The sequence below is a fragment of the Euprymna scolopes genome, chromosome 3, assembly GCF_053919585.1.
Source record: "Euprymna scolopes isolate OS-2025 chromosome 3, ASM5391958v1, whole genome shotgun sequence".
In the NCBI taxonomy this organism is placed as follows: domain Eukaryota; kingdom Metazoa; phylum Mollusca; class Cephalopoda; order Sepiida; family Sepiolidae; genus Euprymna; species Euprymna scolopes.
In genome coordinates, this window is record NC_136484.1 from 77529533 (window position 1) to 77546749 (window position 17217).

Below are 17217 nucleotides of genomic sequence, written 5' to 3' on the forward strand. Positions count from 1 at the left end.
CAGTAAAAGCCAGACTAACCAGAGTTCCATCACTCAGTGTCACCTGTTGACCCAGATACCTTTGTTTTTGTCTACTAGTCCCATCAGTGTGACACTTGCAGGATCTCTTCTATAGCATGAATCTTAGAAATAAAATGGGATTCATCACTGATTTCTATCATAGTCCAGAAGCCAAGATCCTTCAGCTTTTCTTCAAAAAGGTTGCGACCAACAATGTCAATTACTTCAGAACATTTTGAAGCAGGAATACCTACTTCCTGGAGGTCTACAATTGTCATCGTGATATCATCAGTAAAGCACAGAAACTTTCCCTGGTTGTTTTAATCTCTTTTTTATTTTCTTCAGTATTTGCTGGATGGCTTCTTTATCTATGGAAGTCTTCTCTATTCCCAACTTATATTTGCTTTCGGAAAGATTTGATCTTTTCTGTAGATCTTTTCAGCTTTCAGCTTTATTTGCTGCTTCTTCAAGGAGCTGACTTGCTTTTTAAGGATCATTATTTTCATTCAACCGCCTCTTGTTGGCTTGTTTCAGAGTATAATTTTTTTTATACAATTGGCTCCATCACGTTTTTCTGTCTCTCAACTAACTGTGAAAGTTTGGAGACTTCTTTGCGCAAGCTGGCAATTGCATTTATCATATGAGAATTTTTGCTTTGTAAAGCTGCTTTTTGTTTAGACGCAGTTTCATATATCGCTGTCAAAGAACAAAATTTAATTTTCAGATTGGACAGCACATCCTGATATTTTTTGACAGATACTTCCAGTGTATTCACTTTTGAAGCAGATAAGCAGATGGGTGTTCGGTAGTGGCTGAATTATCTGCAGATTTTTCTTGGAAGGATGAATTTAAAAACTGCTGCAGTTCTTCAGGCTTTCTTACATTTGCTTTTCGTTTTAATTGATTTTCTTTTACTAGTTTTTTTTTAATGTTGAGGATAAATGTTTCTCATCATAAGATGACAGAAGTCTATTTAACCACATAACCATCATGCTGAACTTTAGGTTATTCTTCGTTAAATAATGCTGGAGATGAAGAACTTCTTCATTAGTCAACTTATTTGCTCTTTTAACAGCTAAACAATCTGTAAATAAAAAAAAATGTATAATTCTTGTAATGACCAAAGAAACAAAAAAAAATATTTTACAAGTAAATCAAAATATTGGTAAAAGAAAGGTGAAATTTATGCTAATGTTTCCCTTGATATTTTGTTAAATTTTTCATAGTTATTAAATTCTTAATTTGTTAAATAAAAAGTTAATAGAAAGTAAAAAATTTTGTTCGTTGATAGAAGTTAAATAAAAAAAAAATTTTTTTAAATGCACATTTTTAGAGGGGGGGGGGATATCACGTGTGACTGCTCCCAGTCTTAATTAAAAAAAAAAAATAATTTAAACTGTTCAAGTTTACCAAAAACACCTGATAGAACATATAGGTCTCGAGGGTACTTCTATAGTTTATCGCCAAAAATGGAGACGCCATTTTTTTCACGCACTTGTCGTTAAAATCTGAGGGAGAAATCAGTATTTTAAACTATGACCGAAGCATGAAATAAATAACAAAATTAAACTAGATAATGATTTTTCAGTTTCATTTAAATTAATTTGTTGTTGACCGTTCAAAGTTGCTTTAATTCAAAAAAATGTTTCATTAAAATTATTTATTTGTTTGGAAAATAAAACAAACTATTTTATAAAAATCTAATGTTACTTTCATTACAAAATTGTTTTATTAAAATTATATTTTCTTACGCAAACTTTTCAATAAATTTTTTTACAATTATATTTTGATAAATTTGTATGCAGTAAATGTTTGGGTTTTCAAATGGTGCTCGCCCAGTTTAGACAATTATGAATATGTTATTTTCATCTTCTGTTTTTAATAATCTTTTCATTTTCTGTTTTTAATTAAATTATATATATATGTATATATATATATATATATATATATATATATATATATATATATATACACACACACACATACACATACACACACACTTTCTATGAAAAACTTTCCTGTTTTCATTAATTAAATCGAAACATTTTCAATTAAACAATTACGGATATATGTTCTCTTTCACTTTATTTACTTTTTTCATATTTCTTTCCGGAAGTAATTAATATCTAGTTTCATTTTATTGTTATTTATTTCTAACTTCGGCCATAGTTTAAAATACTAATTTCTCCTTCGGATTTTAATGACAGGTGCACAAAAAAAAAAAAAAAAAAAAAAAAAAAATGGCGTTTCCATTTTCGGCAATAAACTGTAGAAGTACCGTCTCAGGAATTATTAAATAAAAAAAATAAAAAAATAAAAATGATACACATTTTTACAGTGAAATTAATTTTTCCATTTACGCGCCACATGCATATAACTTAATTATATTTTCAGTTATTATTTTTAAAGTAATGTACAGTTTCTTGTCTAGTTTTTTATTTTTAACTCCTTTTCCCAAACTTCCCATGTCAAAGAGAGAGTCGGGCGCCATTTTTAATTTTCCAATACATCGGTAAACACTGTTTTTCGAGCTGAATAAACATGCTACATTAAATAAAAACACTAAAAAATAATCCAGTTAGGTAGAAAAGTAACTTATCTTGCCTTTTATAACATTTGTTATATATTTGTTTTTTGACAACGTTTTTGAATCTACAGTGATACAAACCCAAATCTTCAAATTTATCAAAAACGCCCAATAGAACATTAACAAAAAAAAATGTACATTTTCATGTTAAATTATTTTTATTTACACATGACTTGTTGCATGTAACTTAAAACTTAGCTATATTTTATTTTTTTAAGTAACGTAAATATACAGCCTAATAAAAATATAATTTAATGAAATGTTAGATATATCAAAAACACCTGACAGAACATGGCCAATTTTTACTTGCCCCAGCGTATTATAAACACCCCAACCTCCCCATGTTAAGAACGGCTTTTTAAATAACCCCCCCCCCGAACCTCAAAAGCCATTCTTAACATGGGGAGGCTGGGAGGGTGTTTATTCCAAAAGCTGTTCTTAACATGGGGTGGTTGGGGTGTTTATACTACGCTGGAGCAGGTCGTAAAAATTGACCTAGAACAGAAGAGAATTAAATAAGTTAACAAAAAAAATGAGGCACATTTTTAAAATAGAAAAAAAAGAAAATTCTGTCACATGCAACTAAAAATGTTTGTTTTTTTGTTTAAAATGTACCCAGTTTAATTTTTAAAAGATAATTTAACAATGCCAAAGTTTATCCAACCAAAAGAAGATAAAGCAAAGAACATATGAAAGTTTGAAAGAAGATATACAAAATAAAAAACTAACATTATTTTTTAAATTGTAAATTTAAATTTCTTTTATTGACACACTAAAAATATTTTTAAACAATAACTTTGTATAACTTTTAAATAAACAAAAACAGACTTACCTAAGAATGTGGATATATCCATAGTAAAACAAGTTGTTTGTTTACGTCTCGTTAAGTTGTGCAGCTCATTCATGCTACAGTTGATTTTCGTGAAGATACTTAGTACTTCAGTCACTTGGCATTAAGTTGTAAATCTCGATGTGTAGGTACATTCACTTTTATTAGTGGCACTCCTTGATTTATGAGTGTAGTAATATGACAACAGATTTTTTTTTTTTTTTTTTTTTTTTTTTACAAAGGCATCACCACATTATCAAGGCCCAGAGGCCACTCAAGGATAAGGGTTAAAGAGTGTACAGTAGAAGTTGGTCAATATAGTAATCATTAGTAATGAAAATTTGGTAAATTAAATAACTTATATGGAACGGCTCATCAAGAACTTATTTACTTTAGACTTGAACAAAACCATATTGTAGTCAGCCGGAAAGCAGGAAAACGGAAGACAATTCCACAGGCGTGCAGTTCTAAGAAAGAAGCTTTGTTCATGGAATCTACGTTTAGGTTTAGGCACAGATAAAGAGTGGGGGAAATTATTGATAGTGTTTACAGCTAGACGAGTGTTTCTTGTGAAAGTTTGGCGAGGGGGGACCATAGATTGAAGCTCAGTTGAACACTTTCCATGAAAATAACGATACATCAGAGACAAACTCGCAACATCTCTTCTGTGAGATAGAGGTTGCAAGGAGGAGAAAAGGACATCTCCTACGAGGCTACGAAGTCTATTTTGAACTCTATCAAGGCAGGACAAGTTCTTTCTAGCAGCTCCTGCCCAGATGTGGCAACAGTATTCCATCCTTGGACGTACCTGGCTCTTATATAGATAGAGAATAGCATCAGCAGTGAGATATCTACTGGATCGATAGAAAGATCCCACCATTTTTCCAGCGGCCTTGGCAACAGATTTGATATACGTGTTCCATTTCAGATCAGGAGTAATGGTCAAGCCCAGAAGCTTGTCAAAACTTGAGGCCTCCTGAAGACGAGAGCCATTCATTTCAATTGATGACAAATGTGGATTAGAATGTTGATGATGTAAAGAGAGAAGCTTGGTTTTAGATGCATTAAAAGTAACCAGCCACTCCTTTCCCCATTGTACTACGTGCTCAAGATCAGAGGAGAGAGAATTGGAGAGAACTTGCTCGTTTACTGTCTTAGATGTGGTACCATAAATGGTAGTGTCGTCAGCATAAATGTCTACAAATGATGTAAGGATATGATTTGGAAGATCATTAATGTAGATCAGGAAAAGAGTTGGGCCCAGGATGGATCCCTGAGGGACACCGGCATTAATATTGTGAGCTTCTGATTTTTGCCCCTCAACTACTACTCTTATGAATCTATCAGAAAGAAATGATTTAATAATTGAGAAGACTTTTCCAGCTATACCATAGCTAGCGATCTTATGAAGTAAACCTTTATGCCATACCCTATCAAAGGCTTTAGATATGTCAAGAGCAATTGCCCTAGAAAGATTGCCACCGTCGAGAGATTTGCTAATCCTATGCGATATAACTGTAAGGACATCTGCTGTAGATCTAGCAGAACGGAAACCATATTGAGTGTCACTAAGAAGGTTATTTTTGTTGAGATGTTTGATTACTTCTGTATTTAATACAGATTCTAGCAACTTACTCATGACGCACAGGAGACTTATTGGCCTGTACTGAGAGGGGGATGAGCGATCACCTGAATTCTTAAATACAGGGCATACTGATGAGATTTTCCAGGGAGATGGGAAACTATTCTCCTTAAGACAACGTTTAAACAGTTTTGTAAGTATGGGCGCTAGTTCAGGTTGAAGTTTTTTGAGTACTATGATTGGAATACCATCAGGGCCAGTTGCTTTACTGGAATCAAGGTTTTTGATTAGTTTGGCAACATCACGTACAGATATACGTATATCACATAGCGTGTTTTCTGATACAAGAGGAAATATTGGGGGTTGGCGGTCTTGGTCGCAAAGGGTAGAATTAGCTGCAAAGTTCTTGACAAAGAGTTTGGCTTTGTCTGATGCTGACGAGATTACCTCAGATCCATTGATAATAGTTGGGATGGAGCACACGCTTCTGTTCAGGATTCTGTTTGCTATTTGCCAAAACTGGTGGGAACCAAGCCGCTGCTCAGCTACTTTGGACTTAACAGATTGAGCATACAACTTTCTTGCGTTCCTTATTACTTTCTTACAATGGTTGCTGGCAGTCCTGAAAACGGCTTTAGTTTCCATACATCTATTACGTTTGAAGCAGTGGAAAAAGTGATTTCTGTGCGCAATGGCAGCAGCACATTCTGGAGAGAACCATGGCTGGCTGTTAGGTTTTTGCTGAAACTTTTTAGAGGGTATGAAATGGTCAATACCTACAATTAACCATTCAGTTAGGTCTAATACTATAGAGGACACATCCTTTTTAAACATGGAATGCAGAGGTAGATCAGATATAAATGTACGGAAGCTATCCCAGTCAGCCTTAGTGTATCGATATACTGTACGATGAAGAGGTACGTCTGGGGACTTATTACATTTCATTTTTATCTTAATTGATACAACAGAGTGGTCGGAAGATCCAAGAGGCGACAGAACAGAAACTGAACATAGTTCAGGGCAAGTTGTGAGAAAAAGGTCTAGTAGGCTCGCATACTGGCCGTCATTATCGGGCACACGGGTAGGTTCCTGAACAATCTGAGTGAGGTCATAGGCAATGGAGAAATCATGACAGAACCTCCCCTCATCATCGGTCTTGTTTGAGTGGGTCAACCATTCGACGTTGTGAACATTGAAGTCTCCACATACGTGAATGTTAGCTGCAGGATAAGTAGAAAGGACTTGGTCAATTTTCTCAGATATGCTTTGAAAGATAGTAACTCCGCTGTTGTGGGGGCGATAGAGAGTAAATATAAATGCAGTAGTGTGAGCTAAAGCAACCCGGAAGCACATATAAGGTAAGTTAGGATCTTCCCTGGAGATGTCCCTCCCACATGGAAAGCTATCTTTAATATAGGCACATATTCCATGCCCATGGCGATCTTGGGGGTCAGATTTAGAAGTTAAGTTAGAGTATCCTGTAATTGCAAACTCATCAAGGGAAATAGCCTGTCCAATGCCAGTTTCACTTAAAAATAAAAGGTCTGGTTTAGTCTCCTGTAATTGGGTTTCAACCTCTGGAAGGTTAGAACGTAGACCCCTGATGTTGGAGAAGGAGACATGGTAGTAGGGGTCTACGTTGGAAGTTGGAGAACCGGGTTTAATCGTGTATTTTTTCTTGAAACTTGTCATGATGAAATTTTGGAATTTGTGGACTAGGTCGACAGATTTACTTAGAGCAGGACAGAGAAGATATTTCTCTCCAAAACGGTACAATTTTCGGAATTTTTTCAATTTAATTTCTTTCATTGAAGTTTTCAAGTTGGATTTTTTTTGTGAAAAACAACTTAAAACAATTTTTTAAGCTCACCATATTGATAAGTGACCTTTTTTCTTTAAAATGGTACTATTTTTTATATGTAGAGACTCACAATATTGCGCACACAAATTTGAAAAACAAACATTTTTTTTGTGTAAAAAAATAAAGCGGCGTTCACCAAAATTAGTGACTAACTTGAAGTAGCTCGGAAAAAAACTATTAAAGACACAATAAAAAGAATTCTATATTTATAAAGCAAAAACATTACATTTTATTTAAATCAAAACTTTATCAAAATAACCCAAAAAATAAACGAGATATCGTAAGTTGAAGTTAAGGGAAATTTAACTTTATTTACTAGTTTTCGCATCCTAAACTAGGCTAGTTTGGGATACCTATTTACATTTTAACTTTATTATTTTTTTTTATTTTTCTTACTCTTCTTTTACTTCTTCTGTACTTAATTTGTTCAACTTTATATTTTAGAATTAAAATTTTTTATCAGAACATTATCGTAATATTTTTTGAATTTTAAAAAATGTTTTCAGATTAAAAAATAAAATCTTAAAGTTTTTTTTATATTTTTATAAATTTAAAGTTCTTATTTTATTTTATTATATATTGTTTTTATATGTATTTTAGCATTTGTTTTTTTTTGTCTTCTCTCTTATCCCTATCATATTACTCTCCCCAATAAAACAAATTTTCCAATCCTAATCTGAATGTTTTTAAAATCGATGTTGTCTTTATACTAACGAGAAGCATTTAGCTTCGAAATGCTATGGCTTATTTTAGAGACTCCAACTAAGAGATCTTTTTAAGATTTTAACCATCTCTTGAACTTGGTTCACCAGGTTAATTTACCAGTTAGTTTTTGAAATCCTGCCTTAATAGTAGACTGGTAGGTGGAAAATGAGAACCAAGCAACAAAGATAACACGGAAACTCACTTTAGATGTGGGTAGATGTAGCACTTTAGAAGATGCAGAGTCGGGCATTTTGACCTCTTCACTCAGTCCATACTTTGAAGAAAGATCTGTGATGGCTATGTCATTATTATGAGTTACAGATTCGGACAATAACAATTCTGAAAATAAAAAAGTATTTTAAATAAAATACACTTGAGAAATATCCAATTTTTTAATACATTGAAAAGAACAAAATAAACATAAAAAATTCTCCAAGCATTGTTAAAATATTTCCAGCATTCTCATCATGTGATCTTTTTCTTTTGGGTCTTCTGCCAACACATTCTCATACATATCACTTTTGAAACGAATTTCAGACAGCTTAATTACAATCTCAATTTCTTGAGAGGTGGAGTGATTTTATGACTTCCATCCCAAAATACAATAGGTTAACTTTGCTGGAATTTATTTACTTGTACTTGAGACAATATTTACCCAGGATGGGTTGAGCTGGTTTCCACACAGCATCCCGGATGAATGTAAACCACAGTGGTCCATAGCAGCCAAGATAGTAATGGAGTGGTTCTGGAGCTATTGGTTCGTAGATAAACTCTCCTGTGTTGCTATGTACAGCATGACCGAACCAGCCAAGTCTTGTCTTTAAAAGAGATCGATTGAAAGGCATGACCTTGCATTGTGTCCCAACTTAGGTATTGGAGACAAAATAGTAGCAATGATCGTGTAGAATTCGACAGATGTAATATTAGTTTAATACCTCTAGCCTTTTCAAATTCACAGCTTTCATCGGGCAGGTTTCGCAGAGAAGGATCATCCAAATAAGCATTTGATATCAGGTTGACATGAATGTTCTTACAGAATTTTTAATTTTGATTTCAAATGATGCATTTTCAAATAAGTTTTCATTATAATACTTTTACTTGCGCTCTAATCGTTTAGATTAATAGTTTTAAAAGAATTCTTTTCAGAACGTTGAATACAATTTAGGATAAAGCAAATTCACACAATTTTCTTATTTCAATTAAAAGCTACTGAAACAGCTCACAGTATCAACAAAGCGCTTGGCCCAGGAACCACTACTGCACACACAGCACAACGGTGGTTTAAGAAATTTTATGGCAGCGACAAGAGTCTTGAAGATGATGAGCACAGTGGTCGGCCATCGGATGTTGAGAATGATCGATTAAGATCCATAGTTGTAGCCAATCCACGCACAATTGTTTCAGAACTTGCTTCTGAATTAGACATAATATGTAAACTGATTTCCAACTACTTGAGAGATTGGAAAGACAAAAAAAACTTGATAAATGGGTACCTCACAAATTGAATGACAACAAAAAAAATGCTGTTATTGTTGCATAGGGGTGTTATTTCTTTAGAAGATGACATGTATTATATTGTTGTTATGTTCGTCTTAGTTAGAGTCTTAGAGGTTTATGTTGTGTGCAGATATATTGCGTATATATCAAGAGAGAGACATATGAGATAGAGACAGTCTTATATATAAAGAGACAGGGTACAGGCTAATACAGGAGAGCCGAGCATGTAATTCAATGAGAGGAGATTTATGATATATTGATAGATAGACCGAGAGATAGTGCGTTTGGCATTTACGTTTGACAGTTCTGTGAATGGAAATGTTTCTATAAACATTGACACATATATTTCTTACCTATTTTTGAGATGATGATTTTCACAAGTTCTTATAATATAAATGGACAATACCTTTTCTAACATAACACGAAGACGCAGATACAAAAAGATGATGATTCCGTTTATGACGTGACCGGTCAATGGCTTTGCATCAAGGAATTCAAGCCTTACATGATTCTTCTTCTAACCCTGCTTCCAAGGTGCTATGATCTTCTCTGCTTCTCTGATCTCTATCTGATCCCCCCCCCCCGTTAACTCTTCAAACCCTTTCCTATATTGAGAAATCATTTCTGCCATGACATATGTCTGGCAAACTTGACCACAACTAACGTGTTTCAAACATGCCCGATTTGCACGTTTTTAAACCATTTCTGATGACCAGGAAATTTCCCATTCTCCTTGTTTTACAAAGGAATTTAACCTACTTGTTAATTCTCTAACCGATATTTTTATTATGTATTCTTTCTAAGAATGTGAATAGATTTTCCAGCCAAATTTTATTTATAAAATATTTTAAAAGAATTAACAATTTAACTGGACATTCCATTTAAAACCTATTGTTCTTTAAAACTTATCTACAGGGTTCGATTCTCGTTTTATCTGATATCATTTTCATTTAATTCTGTTTTTTTTTTTTACTTACATGAAAAGGGGACAGCCCTTTTCATGTAACATTATGAAGTGTCATCTTCCCTTCTTTTACACAACAAGAACCATCCATTTTTCGACAGAGTTGTGACTTACGATTAAAAGTGTGTTCTTTATGACAACCGGCAACATCCAGCTCAGTAATTAGATGTCGACGAAGCTCCATGACACTTACCAAAGTCAGAGTTGCACCAAAAGAAAGCCGTGCTGACTTTTTGGTGGTTTGCAATCGGTCTCATCCATTACAGTTTTTGAATGCAGGCAAAACCCTTGCAGCGGGAAAGTACTGTCAACAAATGGATGAAATACATCAGAAAATTTAACAACAACCACCCAGCATTAGTCAACAGAAAGGCCCAATTCTCCACGACAACGCCTGATCATACGTTGCTAACACACTCTGCAGAAGTTGAATGAATTGGGCTACAAAACTGCCTCATTTGCCATATTCTTCAGATATTTCACCTATCGACTACCACTTTTTCAAGCACCTTCAACAACTTTCTGCATAAGAAATAAAAACTGAAGATTTTTACATTATTGGCATAAATACAATTGTTTTTGGCAAATGTATGTTGATTCTGATGATCATGATTATTTCAATCAATAAATTTTTGTCAAAGTCAAAATTATGTTCTTCTGAATTTAAAAGTTAAACTCTGCAAGAACTTCCTTGTCAATAGTAAACATTCCAAACCTACAGATGTATTTATTTCATATTGTTTTATTACTGATATGTTGTGTCTTACACCTGTTTCATTAAATGGTTGAAATTCACCAAACAAATCTTCAGAAAATACACAATTAGCTTTAAATTTCATGCAATATACGAACAAAAATAGAAACAAGCAACGTATGCAACATTTTGTTAATGCCTCAGCAATTCTCCCATATTGGAAGATGGTCTTATCTTGAGAACAGCTTATCGTGACAGCGATAATGCCATTAATTGCCGAGCAATGTGGTAAGCACAAAGAACTAAAGCAATAAGACAGAAGGTGAAGGCAAATTTTACATCATTGCTACTCTTTCTACTCTATCGTTATTTTCATTGTAGGTGATCGACTGAGCTCCAATCTCTTACCTCTACTCATAAAACACAGCAAGAACCCATTAAGCTACAACCACTATAAAGAACTTATTCTTTCTTTATGTACCTAAAACCAAACAGAACTGCCAAGAACAGTGTTTTTCCAAGAACTTCCCATCTGTGGAACACAATATCACAGGACCATTTTCCTACTGACTTTGCGGTCATTTTCAAGTCTAATGTCAACAACTACTTATCAATCTATCCTCTAAAGTAATCATTTCACTTATCTATTGATCTTTATTCTCAAGTGAATTTTGGCTTTGGTAAGTGGTGACTGATTAATATAAAAAAATTGTATAAAAAAAAATAAAAATTGCCTTTCAAAAAACATTTTCTTAATGGAAACAAAAAGATAAATACACAAACTTATTTTAACATTAAAAATTGTTTTATTATTTCTTTTTCAACATTTTTTAATGTTTAAATAAAATTGCAGATTCTGAAAGCACCAAATACAGTCCATGCGATCTTAGAATAATGAAATCATTGTGTGCAGTGATTAGATGCAGTACAATACCTTTATAAACAACTAGCATTTCAGCCCGGCGTTGCCCGGGTGTTTGGAGGTGTATGTTGAGAAATAAAAAAAAAAAAGGAAAAAGCGGTCAATTTTTTTAAACTTTGACCCCTATTATGTCCCCTTAACATTTATTGTTTTGGACTCAAATCAAGTTATTAAGTTATATCCATGTCCAAGGAACCTATATCTAAAATTTCAAGTGTTTAGACCCACAATTGGCGGAGGAGTTTGGTAGAATTCTCAAAGGTCAAATCGTTGAACTTTGACCCCTTGCTCGGGTGTTTGGAGGTGTATGCTGTGCAAAAAAAACAAAAAAACAAAAAAAAATGGTTAATTTTTTAAAACTTTGACCCCTATTATGACCCCTTAAAATTTATTGTTTCGGGCTCAAATCACTTTATTAAGTTAGATCCATGTTCAAGGAACCTATATCTAAAATTTCAAGTGTCTAGACCCAAAATTGTCGGAGGAGTTTGGTAGAGTTCTTAAAGGTCAAATCGTTGAAATTTGACCCCTTAACAGCCAAATTTCTGGCTGACACCCGTCACATCCATTTTCCCAAATCTCAGTACTCGGTATTTCAAATTTCGAGTCTATAGACTAAAAATTGACAGAGTTATTGCGTAGGGAAATGTACACAGACAGACAGACAGACACACAGACAGACAGACAGACACGTTCACTTTTATAGATATATAGATAAAACTAATGCAACCTCCTGGTTCAACCCTTTTTCAGTGGTAGAGGTGGTAGAAATGTGGTTAGTGTCAGAGCTATGTCACCTAGAACTCCAGGACAACCCATGACATACAGGTTTGGCACCAACCATTATTAGGGCTGCATTCTGCTTAACAGGGCTCTGATGAAAATCCAGGAAAAGGTCCCATCAGGATTTGTCTTTTGGTAATTTTTGCCTCTGCGTGTGATAAAGACATGTGACATGCAGAACAGCAAATCAGTCAAGTAAAGCTAGCAACATTGCTTTTGCACCATTCTTTTGTTTGTTCTATGTGAAACGTTTGTTGCCTTCACAGGCAAATACTGAGGCTTGCTGTCAAGGGTAAATACTTACAATATTGTATGAATGACTACGACTAACAAAAAGAACTCTTTGCAGACAATTTTGAGACACGATTTTTGTGTGCTCTAAGCACAAATAAGACTCAACAACAATAAATGAAGCCAGTTTTTGCCCACTTCAGTAATTCTGAGTACAAAAAATGTTTCTAAAAGTCATGAAAACTGTTTTTTTACTTTGTCAATATGTGTCAAGCTCACTGAAATTCAAATCTGCTCAGGGTTGTTGTTGGCAAGATAATTCTTTATACAATAATCACTAAATTAGTCACTATTATTTTTTAAAACTATTAACACTTGTTATATCCTAACTTGTTACAGTAATTAATAATCTTCTCAGTAAAGAAATCACAGTGTTTATTAGAGGCAAATGTTGAAATTGTTTTGTTTTTTTGTTTTTTTTATATTTTCATTCAACATATCACATTTATCTAAGTAAATATATTTTAGTTAATATTTCAAATTGTTCATCGGTTTGTTTGAAAAAAATTTTCACCCCACATTCTTATTCTCCAATTGTAGATAGGTTTCCATAGTTTGCACAGGTCTGCCTTTTGGCAGCTGTTTGGATGTCTGTTCACCTTGCAAGCTTAGAACAGTTTGTTTAAAGCAAATCTTATGGATGAATGTCCTTCCTAACACAAACTCCTCTTTTATCAAGACGCAATCTAACCATAGTTCTCTGCTAACTAGGTCATTGTGTTTGTCAGTTGTCAAAAATATGATCATCCACACAACCACACTGTTCTCTCGTCCATTATCACACTTTCACTGGATGTCACAGAAACTACAAACTAGGAATTGTTTGAGATTCACTGTTTGTTTGTTTAACCATTTAATGCTGTATACAAGATTTAAATTTTTTATACTTTCAGAATCGATTATCGTATATAACGTCACCGCCATACCAACCAGTATATAACATTTGGAACTATCCATGTAAATGTGTGTCCAATTTGGGTAAGAATCTAGAAAGTTGTTTAATTTTTCTTTATAGTTTGAGGGGTGAGTATTGGATTTACAATATATTGTCAGGTCTAGTATGACTTTAGGTTGATTTAGGTACGGCATAATCACATTGACACACTGTTTCCCGCTGGATCACCGAAGTTAAGCAACATTGAACCTGGTCAGTACTAAATGGGTGACCATTTGGGACTTCCAGATGCTGTATGTGCTCTCCGCTTATCTCTGCATTGTTTCCAGTCATCCTGGACTTTTCCTTGCCACTGGACTGAAACAGTGCCAATTAAGGAGAGGTGTGGTTAGAGATTGCGCAACCCTTGCCTCACAATTACACGTGCAATTGCCCCTACAGGGGTATCCTTTGTCTTTTGAGACTGAACGGAGGCATCGCGAGGGTGATTTAACAGCCAGGGTGGAAGTTTTGTGAGATTTTCCTTGTGGATGCTGGTTTGATCTATTGAGTTGTCTGTAAGTGGCTTTATTGTTTCTTCCATGTAGAGACCAAAGGGTTTAATTGCATTTTCTTTATTTTTTGAAGAGATGTGTATAATTGGGATTGAAAGTGTATTGATAGGCAGAATATTTAAGGTTTGATTTTAGTTTTAGATAATATTGTAAGCCTAATTTTTCACATCTCAATTTTAGTGGGGGTTGATAGGCATATAAGCTTTCTATCGGAGAGGTTTGGAATGCACCCAAGGCAAATCTTAATCCTGTGTGATGGATAGAATCTAGAGTTTTAAGATAACTTTTTTCTAGTTATGAAGCTGCGAAAATCTAGTTTGGCTCTTATTAAGGTTCTTTATAATTTTATGATGATGAGCAGTCTTATCCCTACTCAGTATTTGCTATAACCTTTAACAGTAGTAGAGTTTTAAAACATTTTTGTTTTAAATATTTTAAGGGAGGGATGAAGGAGAGTTTTTTTATCAAAAATAAGTCCCAAAAATTCATGTTGATCAACTAGTTTGATTTTGTTCCTTTTAGGTTGAGAGTAGGGTCATTGTGCATTTTTCTATGATTACAGAAATGGACACATTTAGTTTTGGTTGTTGGAAATTTAAAGCCATTTTCTGTCGTCCATTGTGTTAGTTTGTTTATGCACATTTGTAGTTGGCATTCTGAAGTATGAATATTTTTTGATCTATGGCAAATTACAAGGTCATCTACATATAAGGAGCCATTTATCTCATTGTTTAGACAATTTACAATCTATATATCTATAAAAGTTAACGTGTCTGTCCATCTGTCTGTGTGTGTGTCTGTATGCAATAACTGTCAATTTACAGTCTACAAACTCAAAATTTGATATATAATGTATTAAGATTTGGGAAAATCCATTTTCGGCCAGAAATTTGGCTGTTATGAGGTCAAAGTTCAATGATTTGACCTTTGAGAACTCTACCAAACTCCTCCGCCAATTTTGGGTATAAACACTTGAAATTTTAGATATAGGTTCCTTGGATATGGATCTAACTTAATAACTTGATTTGAGCTCAAAACAATAAATCTCTAGGGGTCATAATAGGGGTACAAAGTTAAAAAAATTTTACTACTTCAGTCTCTACCAAATTACTCAGACAATTTCTGGTCTAAACATTTGAAATTTTACATAAAGGGTATTCAGAGATAGGGCAAGCTTTTTAATTGGTCTGGGTTGAAAATTTGAGTTACCAATATATAAATGTATGTATGTATGTTTGCATGTCTGCCTAAAACTTTCGACAGAGGCAATGGATTTTTACAAGATCACTATCATTTTGAAGTTCGACCTTTCAGACAACAAATATCGAAAAATTGGCTAAAAACCTTCAACTGGGCACTTTTCTACAGGGGGGGGGGGGGGAAGAGTCGCTTTTTTTCGCCGATATTTTCGAAAGTCATCCTCTCGTTTCGATTGTCTAGCCTTAATTTAAACCAATATTTTTTTGTCACTGTTATTTTAATGTTTTGTAGAAGATGATTTAAAGGGGAGGGTGAGTTTTTACCCAAAATTTTCCTTACCATGTTCCACACTTGTTTGGGTTTGTATTCGAGTTTATTTTATTTATATAATCTTTCCATGATGTTCTTTTTGCTTCTCTAATAACTTTACGAGCCATTGCTCTTTTTTGCTTAAAAAGGTTTAAATTGTACTTTGTTGGTTGGGAGTTGAATTTTCGTAAGGCAGCTTTACGTTGGCAAATCACCTTTTGGCATTCCTCGTTAAAACAGGATCTTCTTTGTTGTTAGTTCTGCTACTTTTAACTATACATTCATGTGCAATGGCTAGTAATGTTTTTGAAAAGTATTCTATAGATTTATTTGGGTTTTCTCCTCTGAGAGTTTTTGTTGGCAATTTTTTTATATTCTTCTCAATTTGCTTTTTTTATTTTGCATTAGGAGAGATGGATTTTTGTTTCTTTTAGATTTGTTAAAAAAAATCACTGGAAAATAGTTGCTACCCCATGAATCTTCTAGAACCTTCCAGTTATAGTCCATGAGGATAGTAGGGTCACACAAAGATAGATCTAATGCCGAGTAGGCGCCTGAAGTGGGATGAAGGTATGTGTTGGATTTATTGTTTAATATGCATAAGTTATTATTGTTAATAATTTTTTCAAGATTTTTCCTTTTTTATCTAAATATGTAGATCCCCATATATCATTGTGACTATTAAAATCACCTAACATTTGGATAATTTATTATTTTGTTCAGCTCTGCTTTGTTTATTGGATCCTGGGGTGGGATGTAGATAGTGCAGATAGTTATAGTTCTGTGTGGCTGCTGCAGCAATGGCTTGATTATTAGTGTTTAGATCTATTTTCCTTTGTGGGATATTATTTCTAATAAGTATAGATACTCCTACAGAGGCTCTCTGTTGGGTATTGCGGATGTGGTTGCATTGTTTGTAGTTTTTTATATTTATTTTATCTTTAGCTTTTAAAAAGGTTTCTTGGAGACATATGATGGCTGGTTGATGGTTTGTTATAAGAAGTAATAGGTCATTTATGTTGGGTTTTAGGCCCCGGCAGTTCCATTGGATGATTTTTTGGGTCGTGATTAGATTTTATGTATTTGTTTTTGACTTTTGTTAATTGTTGGTGTCTGATCTTCAATCTGCCGTGTCCATTTCCTCAAATCTGTTTTGGATTGAGTCTCTTGGTCTGGAAGACGAACGTGGTTTGTTTATTTTGGTTTTAACTTCTTTATTGGTTGGTGGTTTGTTTCCTTTTCCTTCATGGACACTTTTTGGTGCTTTTTTTTTTTTTTTTTTTTTGCGGTGAGAGGGTTGTTTCTGTGGGTGTTGTAGCACTTTGGAGTTTTGTGGGTCTTTTGAGTTGAGTTTTGGTTTGGGAGTTTTGTTCAGTTTTGAAATCTTTATTTTTGTTGTTGATTTGTTGGTACTCCTGCAGTATTTTACCCACCGATTTCACGATCTTAGCCGAGCGTTGACGAACGCTTTCGGCGTTAACGCCGACGAAAGCCGAGAATTCGGAGCTACGGTGCAAGAACGCTAAAAGTATGTGAATAGCAAC

The 17217-nt window shown here is 34.0% G+C and overlaps 1 protein-coding gene across 1 annotated transcript in view; it reads right to left on the reverse strand.

Annotated features, from left to right (window-relative positions):
- Positions 1-17217, reverse strand: part of LOC145256388 (uncharacterized) — a 215744-nt gene that overhangs the window by 92343 nt on the left and 106184 nt on the right. Inside the window, exon 7 of the mRNA XM_080115240.1 lies at positions 7767-7903. Within this exon, the coding sequence (XP_079971366.1) occupies positions 7767-7903 (137 nt within the window). The remainder of the gene's footprint in view (positions 1-7766; positions 7904-17217) is intronic.